Raw genomic sequence first — 19,821 nt, 5'->3', positions numbered from 1 at the left:
GAGTAGATGGTGTTGAGGATTGTAGCTCAGTAACTAGAGGTGATATGGGAATATCAGTCAGTGAGTATAGGGTGTCTGGGGAAAGTGAGTACATGAGTTAAGTGATAGACTAATGTAATTCAGTGAGTAGAGGGTGATATGGGAATGTAATTCAGTGAATAGAACATGACAGAGGATATATAATCACAGATAATAGGCTGATAGAGGAATGTACGTCAGTGACTGAAGAGGGTGTTTAGAGATAGACTAATGTAGGTCAGTGAGTAGAAGGTAATAGAGAAATGTCATTCAGTGAGTACAGGATTACAGACTGATCTACATCTGTGAACAGGTGATAGAGGAATGTTGGTCAGTGAGTAGACAGTAATACAGTAATGTAGATTCAATGTGTAGATGAAGAGAAACTACGTCAGTGAGTAGAAAATGCCACAGTAAAGTCGATTCAGTGGGTAGGGGGGTGATAGAGAAATAAAAGTCAGTGACTAGCAGGTGATACAGAAATGTAGGTCAGTGAGCAGTGCATGTCAGTGATTCATGGGTGTTGCAGTAATGTAGATTTGTGAATACAGGTTGATAAAATAATCTAGTTCAATGTGTAGAGGGTGATAGAGTAGAGTAATGTAGGTCAGTGAATAGAGGGTACATTTTTTGTACTCATGACACATAAACATTGGTTGGCCAGATAACTATTGCCTGTCCCAGGTCAGCTGCGTCCTTGAACCACTACAGTCCGTATATTGACTCAGAATGCCATTAGTGAGAGAAATCCAGGATTTTAACACAGCGACAGTGAAGGAGTGGCAAGATATTTCCAAGTCAGGGTGCTGATTGGCTTGGAGGGGAACTTGCCCAGGCAGTGCTTTTCCCACGTGTCTGCTGCCCTTGTCTTTCTGGCTGGTAGTGGCCTTGCATTTGGAAAGTGCTGGCGAAGTATCTTCAGGGAATTTGCAACAGTGCTGTAGAATTACAAAGTCCATCAACAACTTGGAAAGCTGCATTCTGATAATGGTATTGCATTCAGTCAGCACTGTCACAGAAAATGATGTAACTATTGGGTTACTCCAAGTTAGACCAACAAAATGGCAGCAGAGAATTCAATGCAAGGGAATCCGTACTGGAACAGCACATTCCATTGGCATTTTGGGGGTGAAGTCCCAATTAACAGCTCTTATTTTGTAAGAATGATGTATATGACTGGGTAAACTATTAATTCTCCTGTAGTAATTGTCTCTGCTAGAAATGGCTGTTGGAATGGTGTTATTAAGTTCCTCAGTGGCACTTTGCTGATTTACTGTGTGGGACTAGATTGTTAAAATGGGCTTCATCGTAGTCTCTCATCATGTGAAAATGAAACAGAAATCAAGAACATTAAACAACAGGTTAACTATCAGCCAGGAAGGACCTCCCACCATTACAGATTTATCACCATCCTTACTGTAAAAGGCACCCTGGAGAGGAGGGAGTGACTTCCAATGGGCTCTCTGACTGGCCCCCTGTAATGTCAATGGAACATTCCCAGAAAACAGTCTTGACTTTGGTAGTGCATTAGAGTGTGGGAAGATAATATTTCTCACCACAAATATACCTGTGAAGGAAAAGTATATCATTCAACACATTTCATATCAAGTCTGTATTTTTGCTACAAAGTACCTTTTCTTATTAACAATGATTGTACCTTGACACCCAGATATTGAAATGTATATAGCTCATCCGTCTGATATGTTTAATAAAACCAACAGTCCCAGGAGTAAACAAGACAAATTAGAATTTGCCTCTCTGTGAAACAGCATGTACTGTATCAAAAACAGTATAATAAATGGTATGATGACCACTCTGTTCATAGGGGATATGTCATTTTAGTCAGAACAGGACAGTGCTAGATGGCAGCTCAGACCTCTTTCAAGGGGTCCAGAGTTGGAGGAGTGTCCTTCCAGTGAGGGGGCCAGGTCGCCTGGATACTGGGTCGCTCCTTCACTCGATTGTAATAATCAAGCAGGTATGGATATCTCTTCTGCGACAGTCTACAATCCAAAGTTCATAAACAAGCGTTAAGAGTTTTAGCATTACAGGTTTTAAATCAAGTCATCTTGTCTTCAGAATTAAGACACCACTTTCCAGGCACCCACCGTGCTGAATGTAGAAAACTTTCCTTGCAAACCTTCTTTAAACATCTTGCCCTCTCACCTTAAACCTATGCACTCTCGTATCTGACATTTCCACCCTGGGAAGAAAGAAACTCTTGACTATCAACCCAAACTATGCCACACAATTTTATAATCTTCAATCAGGTCAACCCTTGGCCTTCACAGCTCGACCAAAAACAATCCAGGTTTGTTCAACCTTTCTTATAGCTAATACACTCTTATCCAGGCAACATTCTGATGGACTTCTTTTGCAATCACTCCAAAGCCTCCATATCCTTCTGGTAGCAATTGTAATGAGGTCAACCAGATGGATCTCAGAGTATGAGTTCCCTGTTTGGAACAGATTAATATCCCCAGTTAGGGAACCCTGGCTGAAAAATAAAAACAGGAGTGGCAGACATCCTGTTTACTCTGACAGCGTGTTCAGAGGGAGCTGGATTAGTGTCATGTATTGTGCATATGTGAATAAAGAGTGGCTTGGTGACACGATAGCCTCCTCTGTGGAGTTATTTCAATAGCAACAAGAGTAAAGCATGCTCTGGAAGGGATTTGCTTGCAACAGCCATCTTTGAGTTGGGGGTAAGCCTTTCTGGCATCATGCCAAGTTTGGGAAACTTGACTCATTTGATCCTGCCAAAGATTGACCCAGTATGTGGAAAGAAAGTGCTACTTTTGCCAGAGAAATCAGAGGCAGGTGAAAAGTAACAAATACAGCTGACAACTTTTTCCATTATTAGAAGCCTAACTTTCCAAGGCATCAGATATTAAAACCTTTCAAGAGTTGACAGATTTAGTTAAGGAATATTATGATCCCAAACCTCCTCTAATTCTGAAATATTATCAGTTTTACTCGGCAATTCCAGAAGAACTAAATCAGTCAGGACTTCTGACGAGGTTAAAATCGACTGGCAGAGGCATATGACTTTGGTTTAACCCTTAATGAGATGCTGACAGACTGTCTGGTATGTAGGATTAATGATGTAACCATGCAAAAGCGCCTACTAATCCAACTGGACTTCGAAACAGGCATGAAAACTGGTTTTACCATTGGAAAAATACAGGAAAAGGAGTATATGAGTTGCAGGGTTTTCCAATGGAAGTAGACACCCTCGCAAATCCAACTGAGCTTGGGGAATACTATTTATGTGAAGGCAATTGCATAATCTCAGTTAGCATATATCCTGAACAGAGGGACTCTAGGTCAACCGCAGCAAAACCAAGCCTCGTCTAAATGTTAAAATTTGGATCCAGTCTGGCAAGACATTGTGGTTGCTGCAGGTAAATAGACTCAAGACAGCAAAAGAGTCCCACTAGACTTGAGTGGAGTAACGGAACTCATAACCATGCAGGAGAGTGCACACCTTGGAAAATCCAACTACATCTGGGATGGAACAGTTAAATGGCTCAATAACATTCAAATCAGAACCAAACAAAATAAACATGGGGTTAAACAGACACCTGGTTCTACTGGAGAACCGTTTCAGTGATTGCAGAACCAATCTTCAACAAAATTCTCTCTGGACTCCAACCCTCAAGTTTGTGCAAGGCCTTGTCAGACTGAGAACCAATTCCAGGGAACCTATATAGATAGAGGGTAGGACTTTGCTCCTGGTCTCTTATGATTGTAGTAAGAGGTTCAGGCTCGACCTTGATGGGGCAAATTTAGTTGAGAAAGAGTCACCGAGTGCAGGACAGTGACTTAGAGGTCAGCACTGCCCCAGCCCCTTGCTCACAGCACTAGGGTCCCAAGTTTGATTCTAATCTGGGTAACTGTGCAAATTCCACACACATTCTCCCAGTGTCTGTATTTCCTCCCACAGTCAAAAAATGTGCAGGTTAGGTGGATTGACTATTGGAAATGCAGAGTTACAAGGATAGGATGCAGGGAGTCTGGATGGTATGTGCTGCAGAGGATCAGTGTGGACTCAATGAGCTGAATAGCCTGGTTCCACACTCTATGCATGCGAGTGGCTGCCTGAATAAAGTCCTAAATAATTTCCCTAATGTTTTTCAGGAAGGTTTAGGGACTACCAAAGGAACCAAGTCCACTTGCATGTTGAATGGAAGTAATTCTATGATTCTGCAAGGCCCCACCCACTATCATTTGCCAGAGGCAGAAATCAGAAGGCTGGAAAGCAAAAGAATCATCAAACCAGTCAGTCTGCAAAATGGCGAGCATCCATCATATAGATTGTGAAACCTAATGGCTCAGTTCACCTTTGTGTGATTTTAAACATAGCAAACAGCTTTTTGCAGCTAGGTAAATAGCCAATCCCTTGTACAGAGGATTTATACACAATGCTTGTGGGGGGGTGGGGGTGGAGAAAGTGTTGTCTGTGATGAAGCTGGACATGGGCCATGCGTACTTGTGATTCTGATTAGATGAAGATTCTATGAAGTATGCTACAACTAATATCCATAAGGGTTTGTTCCAATATACAAGGCAGCCATTTGGGGTATGGTCAAACTGTGCCATTTTATAGCAGACAATGGAGAACATTTTACAATGTCTACCACAGATCACAATTTATCTAGATGACTTGCTAATTAGAGGGAGGACTAATAAGGACGACTTAGACAATTTGGACCTTGTCCTTAGATGTTTCGCTCACATGGGTGTACGCCTTAGAAAGGAAAAGGTGTGCTCAAGACACCCCAAGTAACCCACTTAGGTAATAGATTGGACAAAACCAGGTTACATCCATTGGAAGATAAAGTGAGGGCAATCAAAGGTACCCCGGCCCCCGCGTCTTTCCTTTGGCTGGTGAATTATTAAAGAAAGTTCATACATAATCTAGCCTCCATCCCAGCACCTTTACATGAACTTTTAAAAAGAGTAAGTCTTGGAAATGGTCACAAAGCCAAGCCATGGCTTTCAAGGAAGTGAAGAAGCTACTATCATCCTCTAAAGTGTTCACACCCTATGATCCCAAGCGAGATCTGGTAATAACATGCGCTGCCTCCCTGTACAGCATCAGGGAAGTATTAGCTCATAGGTGGCCCAATGGAAAGGAATGGCCAGTCGCAAATGGATCCAGGACTTTGGCTAATGCAGACCGTAAATACCTCCAGATAGAAAAGAAAGGTTTGGTGGTCATTTTTGGAGTCAAAGTGCCAACAATACCTCTAACAGACATATATTTGTAATAATAGTAAACAACAAAGCCTTTGCTAGACCTACTGAAAGAGGACAAGGTTGTGCTGCCCGTTGCTTCAGGTCAAATCCAGCAGTGGGCTCTACTAGCAAATGCATATAATTACAAGTTGGAACACTGTCTGGGAGGCCAAGTAGTAAATGTGGGTGCATGAGCTGCACCCCCCCTGGCAGATACACCATCAGTGGTATTGCCATCGGAAAGTCTGTAATCATTTTAAATTTTCTGGACACACTTCCAGTCCACAGCTGCCAATATCACACTTTTACTGACCTGGTCCTAGCAAAATTGAAACAGTTGGTAGTGATATGGAAAACAAAGGAGCCATCACAACCAGAACTAAAACCTTTTTTAGACCCAGAGGGACCAGATCACAGTACAGGCATACTATTATGTGGAGCAAGAGTGATTGTGCTGAGCAGAGTTTGCTTACAGATACTGGCTCAACTCCACCAGGGTATCCAGGGGTTTTCAAAAGGAAAGTGTTGGTGAGAAGTTATGTCTAATGGCCAGGATTAGATGAGGCATTAGTGTCCAAAGTGCCAACAAGGACAAAACTTACCACCAGCAGCTCCTCCAGATAAACCCTGGACTCGATTACACATTGACTATGCATGGGCTCAATGTTCATAGTCATTGTGGATGCCCACCCAAAGTGGCTGGACATGCACAGAGTCCATTCGCCAAACACAAGGATGCTGACAGAAAAACTGCGGGCATCGTTTACAATACACGGACTTCAGAAGTGTTGATCACAGATAACAGGTGATCATTTACCAGCAGGGAACTGGAGTATTTCCTAAAATCAAATGGTAGTCATTAAGAGAGGACAGCTCCAAACCATCCATCATCCAATGGTCTGACAGAAAGAGCAGTTAAAAACTTCAAAGGCAGGCTTAAAGTAACAATTTATGGTGTCATTAGAAACGATACAGTCTTGGTTCCTCCTATTTGATTATAGGACCACTCCTAAAGCATCTATAGGGACAGCTCCAGCACAGTTGCCAACAGGCAGAAAACCCAAACTTGAGTTTTTTTTGCAGAAACAACAAGATTGATGAAAGTAGAGCAATGGACTATATGGACCTCAGTAAGCTGTTCAACAAGGTTCCGTATTGCGGACTGTTCAGCAAGGTTAGAAGTACAGGGAGACCAGCCATTTGGATACAGAACTAGCTCAAAAGGTGGGTGACAAGGCAGGTTGTAGAGGGTGGTTTTCCAAACTTGAGGCCCGTGACCAGTGGTGTGCCACATGGATCAGTGCTGGGTCCATTTTTGTCATTTACATAAATGATTTGGATATGAACATAGGAGGTATGTTTAGTAAGTTTGCGTGACAGCAAAATCGGTGGCATAGTGGACAGTGAAGAAGGTTACCTCAGAGTACAGTAGGACTTTGATCAGGTGGGCTGATGGGCTACAGAGTGGCAGTTAAAGTTTAATTTAGAAAAAATGTGAAGTGTTGCATTTTGGAAAGGCAAATCAGGGCAGGACTTAAAACACTAAGTGGGGAGTGTGGTTGATCAATGAGACCTTGGAGTGCAAATTCATAGTTCCTTGAAAGTAGAGTTGCAGGTAGATCGGATAGTGAAGGCAGCGTTTGGTATGTTTGCCTTTACTGGTCAGTGCATTAAGTATAGGAGTTGAGCATCATGCTGCGGCTGTACTGGACATTGGTTCGGCAATTTCTGGAATACTGCATTCAATTCTGGTCTCCCTGCTAGGAAAATTATTATGAAAGGGTTGAAAAGATTTACAAGGATGTTGCCAGGATTGGAGGGTTTGAGTTATAGGAAGAGGCTAAATAGACTGAAGCTATTTTCCCTAGAGCATCAGAGGCCAAGAGGTGACCTTAGAGAGGTGTATAAAATCATGAGAGTCATAGATAGGGTAAACAGACAAGGTATTTTCTCCTCCCAGGGTAGCAGAATCCAAAACTAAAGGGTTTAAAGGTGAGTGTGGAAAGATTTAAAAGGGACCTAAGGGCCAACGTTTTCATGAGAGGGTGGTGCACATATAGAATGAAGTGCCAGAAGAAATGGTAGAGGTTGGTACAGTTAATTAAGTTAAATCTGATCTTCCCAGACATGGTGGTGGAAGCTGAAATCAAAACAAGAATACCAATGCCGGAGAGAAGACTCTGCTAAGTGAGAGAGAGTTTACTTCAGTTTGGTGTAGGAACCAAGGGAATAGCATGATTAAGAGACATGGTCGACACAAAGTCAGGTTCAGTGACATATAGAGTTCAGGTAGGTCCGACAGTCCTAAGCAAGCCATAAACCATATGAAAGCTGCAAACTTACAAATGGTGTCCAGCTCCTCGACAGCCTTTCTAACTGTTCCAAAATGCATGGGGTCTCCCTCTCTGTCAAGCATTGAAGATACCTCAGAATCGGAGATAGACACGGCAGATGCCATCGCCTTGACTAAAGAGGACACAAAGGTCTCAGACAAGGCCCTAGCAATCTTCTCTTTTGTCTCCCTCAGTATCCTGGGATAGATTTCATCAGGCCAGGGAGACTTATCTACCTTACTGTTTTTCAAGGCAATCAACTTCCTTCTTAATATCGACATCCCCAGAATATCAACATACATATCCCTAACCTCACCATTATCTCTATCCTTGTCTTTGATGAATGTCAATGTGAAGTACTCATTTAGGACCTCACCCATTTCCTCTGGTTTGCTATGAATCTACCCTTTCCACAGTTATTCTCTTACCCCTAATAAGCATGTAAAATGCCTGGGCATTCTCCTTAATCCTACTTGCCTCAGTTAAAAATGACACAACAACAGGTTATAGTCCAACAGGTTTATTTGGAGGTACAACTTTTCGGAGGGCTGCTCCTTCATCACCTGATGAAAGGAGCAGCACTCTGAAAGTTTGTACCTCCAAATAAACCTGTTGGATTATAACTTGGTGTTGTGTGATTTTTAACTTTGTCCAGCCCAGTCCAACACTGGCACCTCCATATCATGGCTACATGCCAAGGACATTTCACTACCCCTTCTAGTCTTCTTAATTTCTAGTTTAAAATTATTTTCTGCTTCCTTTATCCTCCCTGAGGGCCTTGCAGGAATGAGTACTGTACCTAACCCTTGAGATATTGAACCAAGACAGAGGTTTCTATAGAGATATTTCACATTCAACAATAAAACTGTCAGTAACTTACCCAAATCGGACACACAGGGCCAGCTGTGGGAACAGCATGACATCAGCCATGGTGAAGTTTTTCCCCGCTATATATGATTGGGGTCCCATCTGAAGACAATAAAAAGGGAGAGATTATATCTGTTCACTGATAAACCAAAAGCATTAGCTCTCTCTGTCAGACAGTTCCAATTCTAAGTGCTGAGGATCTACTGCCACCAGTTCTGCCTGGAACTGCTATAGAATGGCCCCAGCATAGGGAGATGGAATTGGATACAATGGACAGTAACAGAAATCCAATTTTGCCAACAACTAGATTAAAATCAATTCCTATTCCCTCTGCAGTTGAATACAAAGGGGAAACAGGAGTGTCTGCACAGTTTTACCCAACACAGAAAATGATAAGAATCATAGAATCCCCAGTGTGAAAACAGGCCATTTGGCCCAACAAGTACACACTGACCCTCTGAAGAGTGACCCACCCTTACCCTATTACTCTATATGTACCCCTGACCTAACCTACACATCCTTGAACGTTATGGACAATTTAGCATGGCCAATTCACCCAACCTGCACATCTTTGGGCTGTTGGAAGAAACTGGAGCACCTAGATGTAACCCACGCAGATACGAGGAGAATGTGCAAACTTCACACAGCGAGTCGCCCAAGGCTAGAAATAAACCCAGGTCTCTGGTGCTGTGAGGCAGCAGTGCTAACCACTGAGTCATCATGCTGCCATGAAAACACTCAGAAGATCCCATTCATTTATGTCCAGCCATACTTAGATACACCCATCAGTAAAAAGAAAATGAAGGCAATTATAAATTTTGACATGAACATCACATTAAAGTTGGAAGCCATTTGCCATCAGATTACTGAACATGATGATTCATACTCCAATTGCACACTGTGCTGCCAAGGCTCAAACTGCAAACTATAGAAGAATTTTGGGTTCGATTATGGAAATATCACAGCACACGTATCTGAATGGCACATATTTTACTCTCATTAGTTTGGCCACATTTGGAATGTTGCATGCAGTTCTGGTCATCACATTACCTGAAGGATGTGGATGCTTTGGAGAGGATGCAGAGAAGGTTTACCAGGATGTTGCCTGGTCAGGAGGGCTTTAGTTACGAGAGGCTGGATAAACTCAGATTGTTTTCATGGAAAGACAGAGGCTGGGGCGGGGCCATCCTGATGGAGGTCTACAAAATTATGAGAGACAGAGATAGAGTGGATAGTCAGAGGTTTTTGACCAGGGTGGAAAGGTCAACTACAAGAGCATAGGTTCAAGGTGAGAGGGAAAAGTTTAAAGAAGTGCAGATAAAATTTTTTTACACAGTGCTCAGAATGCACTGCCAGTGGAGGTGGTGGAAGCAGATACATTAGCAATGTTTAAGGCGCATCTTAATAGACACATTAACAGGAGGTGAACAGAGGCATAGCAACCATATATAGACAGTTAGTAGCAGGTCTAAGTAAGGATTAGGAATTGATGCAGGTTTGGTGGGCCGAAGGATCTGTTCCTGTGCTACGTTGTATTGTATTATATTACATTATGCCAATCATATCCAAGGCATGGTTTTGAAGTCAGTCCAGGCCAACAGGATGCAAATCTCCTGCTAACTGACCGCAGGAAACTTAGTCAAACAGGACTGGTCAGTTTCAATCCCATTCCACTTGCGACGTGAAACAGGATTGGTCAATCTCAAACCCTCCCCCTCATTGAGGACAAATGATCAGTCCTCAGCAAAGACCTTACCTTCATCCCCCTCCTCCAAAGCTCATGTATCATCCCAAAGGTGGGGTGTGTCGAACTGAATACAATGCTACAGGTTGTTTATAACCCCCACTCTATACTGAAGCATCACTTGCTGCTCATTGTATTGCAGTTCCCTTTGAGATAAGAAACCTACCTTCCCTAGATATCCTTCCCAGAGGGTAAACTCAGATGTCAAGGCAGCTTTATTTCTTGCCAGGGCACTTTCATGTCGCTCAGGTTCTGGAACCCTCCAATTGTAGAAAGCATAATCAGCTGCAGATACAATAACAATTCAATTAGAATGGATTCTGCTCCCCAGTACATCCAGAAACCCAATCCCTACTGGATACTGTTCCATTCTCACTGTTAATCAGATGAGTTACTCACTGCTAACTATCAATTTGGAACAATTCTTGCAACATAAACAAGGAAAAACAACTCTCTTGCCTTTCCAAATAATCAGCTCCCAACTGGGAAAGCAGTGTACATGAAAATATAATTGTCTGGACCAGAGGTGTTTGCTGGGTGTTGCTAAGGAAGATTGTAAGAGGGACTTCTGAGGCCACAGATTGGCAGGAGTTGGGTCCAGCTTCAGGGAAATGGTGAAGACAGGACTGTGTCTGGTAAACCATTTCACAGATTCATATAGCGCAGAAAAGGCCCTGCACCAACATATCTACCACTAAAAAGGTACTAAGTAAGGACTGCAGATGCTAGAGGTCAGAGTAGAGTGTGCGGTGCTGGAAAAGTACAGCAGGCCAGGCAGAGAATCTCCTGCTCCTCGGATGCTGCCTAACCTGTGCTCTCAACTACCACTAAAGGTGCGCTAAAGTGTTATGATACTTGAAGTACTCATCCAGTACCTTCCCAGGCAGTACATTCCAGATTCCCACTGAGTGAAGAAGTTCATTCCCCAAATCCCCTCCGAATCTCCTGCCCCTTACCCTATCGTGATTGACCCCGCAACTAAGGGGTACAGCTGCTGTCTGCTCACCCTGTGCATATCCCGCATAACCTTATATAGCTCAATCATGTGTCCCCTCAGTCTTCTCTGCTCATTAAAAAAAAATCCATGCCTATCTAGGTTCTCCTTATAGCTCAATTTTCCCATTCCAGCTAACATCCTGGTGAACCTCCTTTGTAGCCCATCTAATGCTATCATAACCTTCCCGTAGCGAGGTGAACAGAACTGCACACAGTACTCCAGCTGTAGCCTGACCAATGCTGTATATATTTCCAACATTACCTCCTTGTTCTTATACTGAATTACTCTATTTGGATCCTTAACCCACGGAAGCTCTTCCTGTTTTTATTCTAAACAAAGTGTGTTGTGTGCAGCGACTGTGCAAGTGGGTTTCTGAATATTCCTTTACCATGTTCATAAACTTTTGACAAAGTTTCACACATGAGCTTTAATTTTGCTGACTAATCTCATGGTATCTTATTGTACTGACACGGATAGAACACTGGTTGGCAGACAGGAAGCAGAGACTTGGAATAAACGGGTTCTTCTCAGAGAGGCAGGCAATGGTAAAGCAGGATGCCACAGCTAGGACCTCAGCTATTCATGATATACATTAATGATTTGTATGAAGGAATAGAATGCCAGATCTCCAAATTTGCAGATGACACTAAGCTGGGCAATAGTGTGTGCTGTGAGGACGGTGTCAAGAGGCTGCAGGGTTATTTGGATAGACTGGCTGAGTGGGCAAATACAATATAATGTGGATAAAGGTGAGGTTCTCTAATCACAAATTCAGATTTTCATCTGTATGGTGGCAGTTTAGGAAAACGTGAGGTGCAACGAGACCTGAGTGACATGGTGGAACAGTTAATGAAGATTGGCACGCAGGTGCAGCAGGCAGTGTGGAAAGCTAATGACATGCTTCCTTCATAACAAGAGGATTTGCGTATCAGAGTAGGGATGTCTTGCTACAGTTATGCAGGGCCTTGGTGAGGCCACACCTTGAGTGTTTTATGCAGTTTTGGTCTCCTAGTCTGAGGAAGGACATTCCGTCTATTGAGGGGGTCCAGCGAAGGTTCACCAGACTGATTCCCAGGATGGCAAGACTGACATATAAAAAAATACTAGGTCGACTGGGCTTGTATTCACTGGAATTTAGAAGAATGAGGAGGATCTCACAGAAACATAAAATCCTGATGGGACTGGACAGGCTAGTTGCAGGAAGAATGTTCCTAATGCTGGGGAAGTCCAGAAAAAGGAGTCACAGTCTAAGAATCGGGGTAAGCCATTCAGAACTGAGATGGGGAAGAACATCTTCACTCAGAGTTGTGAAGCTGTGGAATTCTCTCCCACAGGAAGCTGTTGGGGCCAGTTCATTAGATAGGTTCAAGTGGGAGCTGGACGTGGCCCTTGCAGTTAAAGGTATCAAGAGACAGAGGGAATGGGATACAGAGATTGCATGATCAGCCATGGTCATATTGAATGGTAGTGCAGGCCCAAACGGGCCTACTCCTGTACATATTTTCTATGTTCTTATCCTCCCTTTCCTTCTACCTTGTTCCACCTCAACCATCACCAAATTTACCGTCCCTCAGCATCCTATGCTCCCTCTCCCTATACACTTATTTGCCATCTTACCCTCTTTTCCTTCTGGACTACTCTAAATTTTGTACCCCCCACTTTCCTCAGTCCCCTCTACCTCCTTCCTGTCTCACTCTCTCATTTCCCTCTCACCTGCCTCTTCTCCATCACTCCTCTGTCCCTCTACTCCATACTTTCCTTTCCCCTCATTCCAACAATATCCAGCATCACCCAACCTCCCACCACATGTTCCTTCCACTTCACTCTCCCCAACAATATCTAGGATCCAACAACAACCCTAACCCTACTCTAGTCTGTCCACCTCCTGAAATCCACTGCACAGAACACGAGTGAGTTGCCCAGGCTGAATGAACTGGAACAGTGATAAAATGGTTCAGAATGAGGAACTTACCCATCTTCTGATGCAGAGTTAGAACCTCAAACATTCTCTGGTAAACCAGAGCCTGTTCTGCTGGTGCGTCTGGGATCAGTTGGTTGCCTTGGGATTTATACTGACTCTGTAAGACGAGGAGGAGAGAAATGGGAAAGAAAGACCAGATAAACATGCAAAGCAATCCTGAGGAATATTTTGTTGAGAGCTATTTGAATACATTTGCTTTCCTGTTCATGTAGTTAGCTAGGGCACAAACTCCCAGACATCTGGTCATTTCTGCACCAGGACCTGGTTTATCTGGCAGTAATGGTTAAATTGGCAGAGATAAGGTTGCTAACGCCACAAGATATATTTCACAATGTATCTGATATTTCACTGGTCTAATGGCTTTAACAATGGTCGAAACTCAATTATATCACATGGCATGAATAATTCCTTATATAAGCACAAGAATATTCCAGCCAGTTTTAATTGAGTTTTGAAATTAATTTGGATGTTGGTGTACGATTTGATGGAACATAAGAAAAGCAACCAATTTAGGAATTGATTTACGCCTAACTGGTGTTGGCTTGGTTAATACAGCGATGCACTTTACCAGTCCTGAGAATATTGCTGGGGGAGAGGAAAAGAATACTTTACCTACCATTTGAGAAAAAGTACTAGGGAAATTAATTGGGCTAAAGGCCAATGAATTCCCTGGGCCTGATGCATTGCATCCTAGGACTGTAGAGGAAGCAGTGATAGTGAATGTAATGATAGTAATAATGGTGGTAATCTTCCGAGAGTCCTTGGATTCTGGAAATGTTCCAGAGGATTGGAAAAATGCCAACATAACACATTTAATCAACAAGGGAGGCAGACAAAAACATAACTGTAACTTCATGTCAACTCAGATGAAGAGTCATCTAGACTCGAATGTTGGCTTACTGTCTCCAATGGATGCTGCTTGACCCACTGTGACCTCCAGTATTTGTTGTTTTCAGAACAGATAACTATAGCTCAGTTAGATTAACATTTGTCACAACCTTTATAAAGGATGCAATAACATTTAGAAAAATGTAATATGATCAGAGTCAGCATGACTTTATGAAGGAGAAATCATCCTTGACAAATTCATTACTTATTTGAGGTGGGAACAATCAGGACAGATAAAGGTGAACTAGTAGATGATTATTTGGATTTCCAAAAGGCATTCAATAAAGGGCGACACAGTGGCTCAGTGGCTAGCACTACTGCGACCTGGGTTCAATTCCAGCCTTGGGCGACTGTCTTTGAGGAGTACATGCATTCTCCCTGTGTCTGCATAGGTTTCCCCCGAATGCTCCCACAATCCAAAGATGTGCAGGTCAGCTGAATTGGCCATGCTAAATTGTCCACAGTGTTCAGGTTAGGTGCAGTAGTCAGGGGTAAATGTAGAGTAATAGAGTAGGAGAATAGGTTTGGTGGTATACTCTTCAGAGGGTCAGTGTGGACTTGTTGGGCCGATGGCCTGTTTCCATTCTGTAGGGATTCTATTATTCTACTGCATATAAGGTTACTTAATATGATTAGAACTTATGGTGTTGGGGATAATAGATGAGTATGGATAGATAATTAGCTAACTAATTGAAAACAGATTTGGGATAGAGTGGGCAGATTTAGGCTGGCAACCTGTAATTAGTGGGGTCACAGGGATAGGGTGGGACAGAATGGTTTACGATGTGCTAATGATTTGGAAGAGGGAAGCAAATGAACGGTTGTCAAGTTTGTAGGTGGCACAAAAAGTAGGTGGGAAAACAAGCAGTACACCACAAATAGTTTACATGGGGCTATTGATAGCTAAGGTGAGTGGGCAAATTCTTGGCAGGTGAAATATTGGATGGGAAAATATGAGGTTATGCACTTTGGCAGAAAGAATTTTTTAAAAAGCGGATTATTATTTTAAATGGAGACTGACTGTAGAAAGGTTTCACACAAAAGGATTTAGGGATCCTCATGAATGAATCACAAAAAGCTAGTATCCACGTTCAGCAGGTAACAGGGAAGGCAAATGGAATTTTGGCCTTTAGTGGAAAGGAAATGGAATATAAAAATAAATCTTACTAAAACTTCACAACACATTAGTCAGGCAAAATCTAGAAAAATGGGAACAGTGTTTGATCCCCTTATCTAGTAGGGATATGCTGGCATTTGAGGCATTCTAGAGAAAGCTCAGTAGGCCTTTAGTTATGGAAGAATTTTCTTTATGAAGAGAGATTAAGTTGGGTTTGTATTCATTGGAGTACAGAAGAATGAGAGGCAAACTTATTGAAACTTGAAATATTCTTAGAGGGTACAGACAGGGTAGATGTAGAGAGGTTTCTTTCCCTTTATAAGTGTCCAGGACCAGAGGGAATAATTTTTGACCAAGCCCATTTAAGACACAAATGAGAAGGAATGGCTTCTCACAGAAGGCAGTGGAATCTGTGGAATTCTTCACTGCTGAGGGGTGTTGAGGCTGGGCCGCTAAGTATGTTCAAAGCTGAGACAGACAGACTTTTAATCAATAGGATAACAGAAGGAAGTGGAGTTGAGGATTACCAAGTCAGCCATGATCTCGCTGAATGAAAAACAGACTTGATGTACCAAATGGCTTAGTTCTGTTTCACCAAAGTTGACAAACATCTGAACCTGATTTTGAAACTCTATAAAGACTGTAAAAGACTCCAAATTCAGACTGCTACCTGTAACTTCATACATGCCTTTAATTTGGACCTGCGATACAACATAAACACCCTCCATGTAGGTCACTCACCAGGAGCTTGCACCGGCACCATAGTACAAAACTCAGTCCCATTGGGCTACCAATGCAGTCCAACAGCAGAAAACATCAGAAATAGTCAGCAGGTTAGGAAACGTCTTCAGGAAGAGAAAGACAGAAACACAGTTCAGGGTTCAGGTCATCAGGATGATCAAAAGTTAGTAAATGACCAGGTTTAAACCATGCACAGAAGCAGGGAAAGGAGAGGATGAAACATAAAGGAAGGTCAGAGATAGATGGGAGGCTGGAAAGATTAAATAATAGAAGGAATGATGGAAGCAGACAAAAGACAGACAAGGTGAGGGTTTCCACTGGATGGTCCCGTTTCCTCCCACAGTCCAAAGATGAAGAGCTCATTCCTGATGAAGGGTGTATGCTCGAAACATTGACTTTCCTACTCCTCAGAAGCTGCCTGACTGGCTGTGCTTTTCCAGCATCACACTTTTTGACTCTGATCTCCTGCATCTGCCATCCTCACTTTCCCACAGACAAAGATGTGTAAGTTAGGTGGACTGGCCATATCAAATTGCCCATAGTGTTCAGGGATGTGTAGATTAGGTGTGTTAGCCATGGGAAATGCAGGGTTACAGAAATAGGGTCATGGGACAGGTCTGGGTGTGATGCTCTTCGGAGGGTTGGTGTGGACTTGTTGGGCCGAATGACCTGTTTCCGCACTATGTGGAACAGGAGTAAATGGGAAAACAGAATACTTGTCAGGAGCTGCAATGACATGTCTCAGGTGAGGGGTGAGGTTGAGAAGTTGGGTGACCGCAGCCAGGATGGTAATTGAACTTGCACTTTAGAGCTGGTGTCACTCAATTACAAAACACCATCCAGCTGATTGAGTTAACTCAATCCCTTATTATTTCCGGAGAACGGTCAGTGCTCTCATCTCCTGTGGTTATCTGCCTCCAATACAACTTACCCTAATCTCACTTCAACCTTTTTCCCCCAAGGTCATGAACAAGATAGGTGTGGTACTCCAAACCTTTCAACCTGTTCCTGTTGGGACACATTCTTTCCTACCTCAACTCCCACATTACTTCCTGTCCAGTCTCACCCTGCCAATATCCGAGGATGTTCTGAAATCTTTTGTTTGTTCCCAATCTACTGGAACACCCCTCTTCCCCACCCCCCTCCACACACACACCCACCCAATGGGACCCCCCTCTCTCACCTCTGTCCCCTCTCTCACCTCTGTCCCCAGTCCACTGACCGTGTCAGCGCCACTTCTCACCATGAGCTGGAAAAATTTATCAAATTTGATTCCAGTTTAGGAGACAGAAGTATAAAAACTGGGAAGTGACATGCTGGCTTTGGGTTAGGGATTCAAAAGGAGCTCCAGCAGCATGTTCTAGAAACAAAGAACTGCGGATACTGGAAATCGAAACAGAAATGGCTGGCGACTCTCAGCAGCTCTGGCAGCATTTGGAAGGAGAAAGCAGAGTTAACGTTTCGGGTCCCTTCACGCTTTCTCTACAGAGACGCTGCCAGACCTGCTGACTCCTTCCAGCAGTGTGTCATTCCACTGTTCCTCCCTAGCTCGGAGGTAGCTCAGTGACTGCCTTAGCTACTCCCACATGGGAGGCTTTACAGCAATTCTCCATTTTCAACAATCTGCGCATTTTACTTCGGTGCAGGTTTGGCACTTCCGTGAACCAGCAGGGAGAGCCCTGTGGGGTCTCAAATCCCAGACTGCCTAAACTTGAGAGGACTGGAACTTGACGCTGTGTCTTGTTTCGATCCGCTGATTCTTACCTCCAGGTACATGCAGGCTGCGAAAGACTCGTTCACAATGTTCCCGTTGTGCTTGAAGCTTGGGAGCTGCAATATATTTTTAAAAAGAGGGCTAATTACTCCACAAGGTCGAAAATCCCGCACAGGTTTCACCTCCAGAATGACTTGAAAGTGGTGGCTTCCGAAGTAAAGTTTCACAACAGCGAGCTGGGCACTTGTACTGGACTAAAACCGACTACATTTGATTACAGGCTCCGAATCGATTAGAGAATCCTGTTGAGATTATTAAAACCCGCCTTACCTGTCCTCTGGGGTTCAGAGCCAGCACCTCCGGTGACTTGTGTTCCTGCTTGTCAAAACACAGCAATTTCTGCGGGATCCCAAATAGTTTCTTCTCTTGCAAGGCGATCATGATTCTCCAGCAGGGAGGGGAGCCCGAACCCCAGTACAAGATAGTGTTGTCGGCCATTGTGCAGCTCACTCACTCACGAACTAACTAGTTACTTAGCTAACACGCCGTCTCCACGCCGAGCCCTTTTCTGCAAAGTCATCACCCCACCCACCGTTTTATGAATTTATGGTCAGCTGATCAGCAACAATATCGCAATTCAGGAAATGACATTGCAAAAATAAATTCAATAAAAAATTGTGCGTCCATTCACCTGGATTAAAAAGTGCAAAGGACTTTCACTTCCATTGATAAGGTTATTTTGCTGACAGCGACTCAGTGAGAGAGAACGGGGCTACCTGGTGGTTTATTAGAAACGCACTACAGTATAACACCTCGGAGCAGGAGCCCATCGAGTCTGATCCGCAATTCAATGAGATAATGGTTGATCTGATAAGCCTGGGCTGCACTTTCCTGTCTTTTCTCCCCAACCCTTGATTTAATTACTTATTAAAAATCTCTCAGCTATGAAAATACCTCACCTCAACAGCCCTGTAATGACTTCCACAGCTTCACAATCCTTGGAGAAGAATTTCTCTGTTTAAATGGGCAATCCCTTATCTGGGATTATACCCTCTGGTCCTACACTCTCCTAAAAAAACCAAACAACTTTTCCACGTCTACCCTGTCAAATCCTCCAACAACATTGTATGTTTCAACAAGGTTGCCTTTCATTCTTCTAAATCCCAATGAACACAGGCTTGATCTTCGTAATCTCTCTTTATAGAACAATCTGTCCTAGTGAACCTTCTCTGGGTGCCTTCCATTGCCAGTATTTCTTTCTTGAGGTAAAGGGCCCAAAACTATTCACAGTATTCCAGCTGTGGTCTGACTAGTGCTTGGTGTGGTTTGGGCAAAACAGCCCTATTTTCATACTCCATTCCCCTTGCAATCAAGATGCATATTCCATTTGACTTCCCTATTACCTGTTGAACTCGCACAGTATATATGCTGAAGATTTTACAATTAAACAAAATGTTTGACCATAAATATCATGCAGTGATCAATTATCACTTTCTGTTATTGAAACATAGGGACACTCTGCATGTGCCATAAGACCCATGAACCTGCTCAGACTTGTTACAACACATCTCTGGGACCTGAACCTAGACCTTCTGGGCTCAGAGAAATGGAGATTACGACTGCATCACAAAACCATCCACCAGCTCCCGCTCCTCTCTCCCAACCCTAAAGAACTGACGCAGGAGTACAGCATGGTTCTGCATGATCACTTGCTAGTGGTACCTAGTGAAAATAAACCAGAATGGTCTCACACGGGCAAAGAATTACACAGGTCACTACGAGTTTTGGCAAATGGTGTTAGGACCAACGTTTTGAGAAGAGGCATTCTGTCTGTCCCCATACCAACTGAGTGCTTGAAGGTTGCTCCAGACTTTCCGATGGTAACAGAAATGCATTCCAGCCTGTACATTAGTGTTCAGTTAGCTATGAGGGGAACAGTGGGATAATGCATCAATGAGGAAACTGAAACCCAAGGAAATAAATCAAACCAATGTGACTGAAAAGACACATATCATCTAAATAATAAGTGTTATCAAAGTAACATGCAGCAATTACTCTGTGGCTTAAGGAGGATCTGCAGAAAAAGAAACAAAGTTCACATTTCAGGTCAATGACTTTTTATCAGATTGGAAAAGTTAAATAGGTTTTATAACACAACAGGAGAAATGGGAGGGGAGAAA

The 19,821-nt window shown here is 43.1% G+C and overlaps 1 protein-coding gene across 1 annotated transcript; it reads right to left on the bottom strand.

Annotated features, from left to right (window-relative positions):
- Positions 1 to 1,690: 1,690 nt before the first annotated feature.
- On the bottom strand, positions 1,691 to 18,222 carry LOC140453143 (glutathione S-transferase A-like). The gene is made up of 6 exons (XM_072547565.1): positions 17,972 to 18,222; positions 17,692 to 17,757; positions 13,173 to 13,278; positions 10,370 to 10,488; positions 8,473 to 8,561; positions 1,691 to 2,021 (listed from the first exon to the last, which is right to left on the bottom strand). The coding sequence occupies exons 1-6, from the start codon at positions 18,137 to 18,139 to the stop codon at positions 1,889 to 1,891; spliced, it is 681 nt and encodes a 226-aa protein (XP_072403666.1). The 5' UTR covers positions 18,140 to 18,222; the 3' UTR covers positions 1,691 to 1,888.
- Between the last annotated feature and the right edge of the window lie 1,599 nt (positions 18,223 to 19,821).

The sequence above is a fragment of the Chiloscyllium punctatum genome, chromosome 26 (genome assembly GCF_047496795.1).
Source record: "Chiloscyllium punctatum isolate Juve2018m chromosome 26, sChiPun1.3, whole genome shotgun sequence".
Classification (NCBI taxonomy): Eukaryota; Metazoa; Chordata; class Chondrichthyes; order Orectolobiformes; family Hemiscylliidae; genus Chiloscyllium; species Chiloscyllium punctatum.
The sequence above is the reverse complement of the archived record's forward strand: the minus strand, read 5'-3'. Positions and strand labels throughout refer to the sequence as shown.

Excerpts from the sequence above, each read along its gene's own strand:
- LOC140453143 (XM_072547565.1), bottom strand. The coding sequence starts at position 18,139 with ATGGCCGACAACACTATCTTGTACTGGGGTTCGGGCTCCCCTCCCTGC. Across the intron at positions 17,758-17,971 it reads CTCTGAACCCCAGAGGACAG|CTCCCAAGCTTCAAGCACAA; the intron begins GTAAGGCGGGTT and ends AATATATTGCAG. Across the intron at positions 8,562-10,369 it reads GGGAAGGATATCTAGGGAAG|ATGGGACCCCAATCATATAT; the intron begins GTAGGTTTCTTA and ends TATTGTCTTCAG.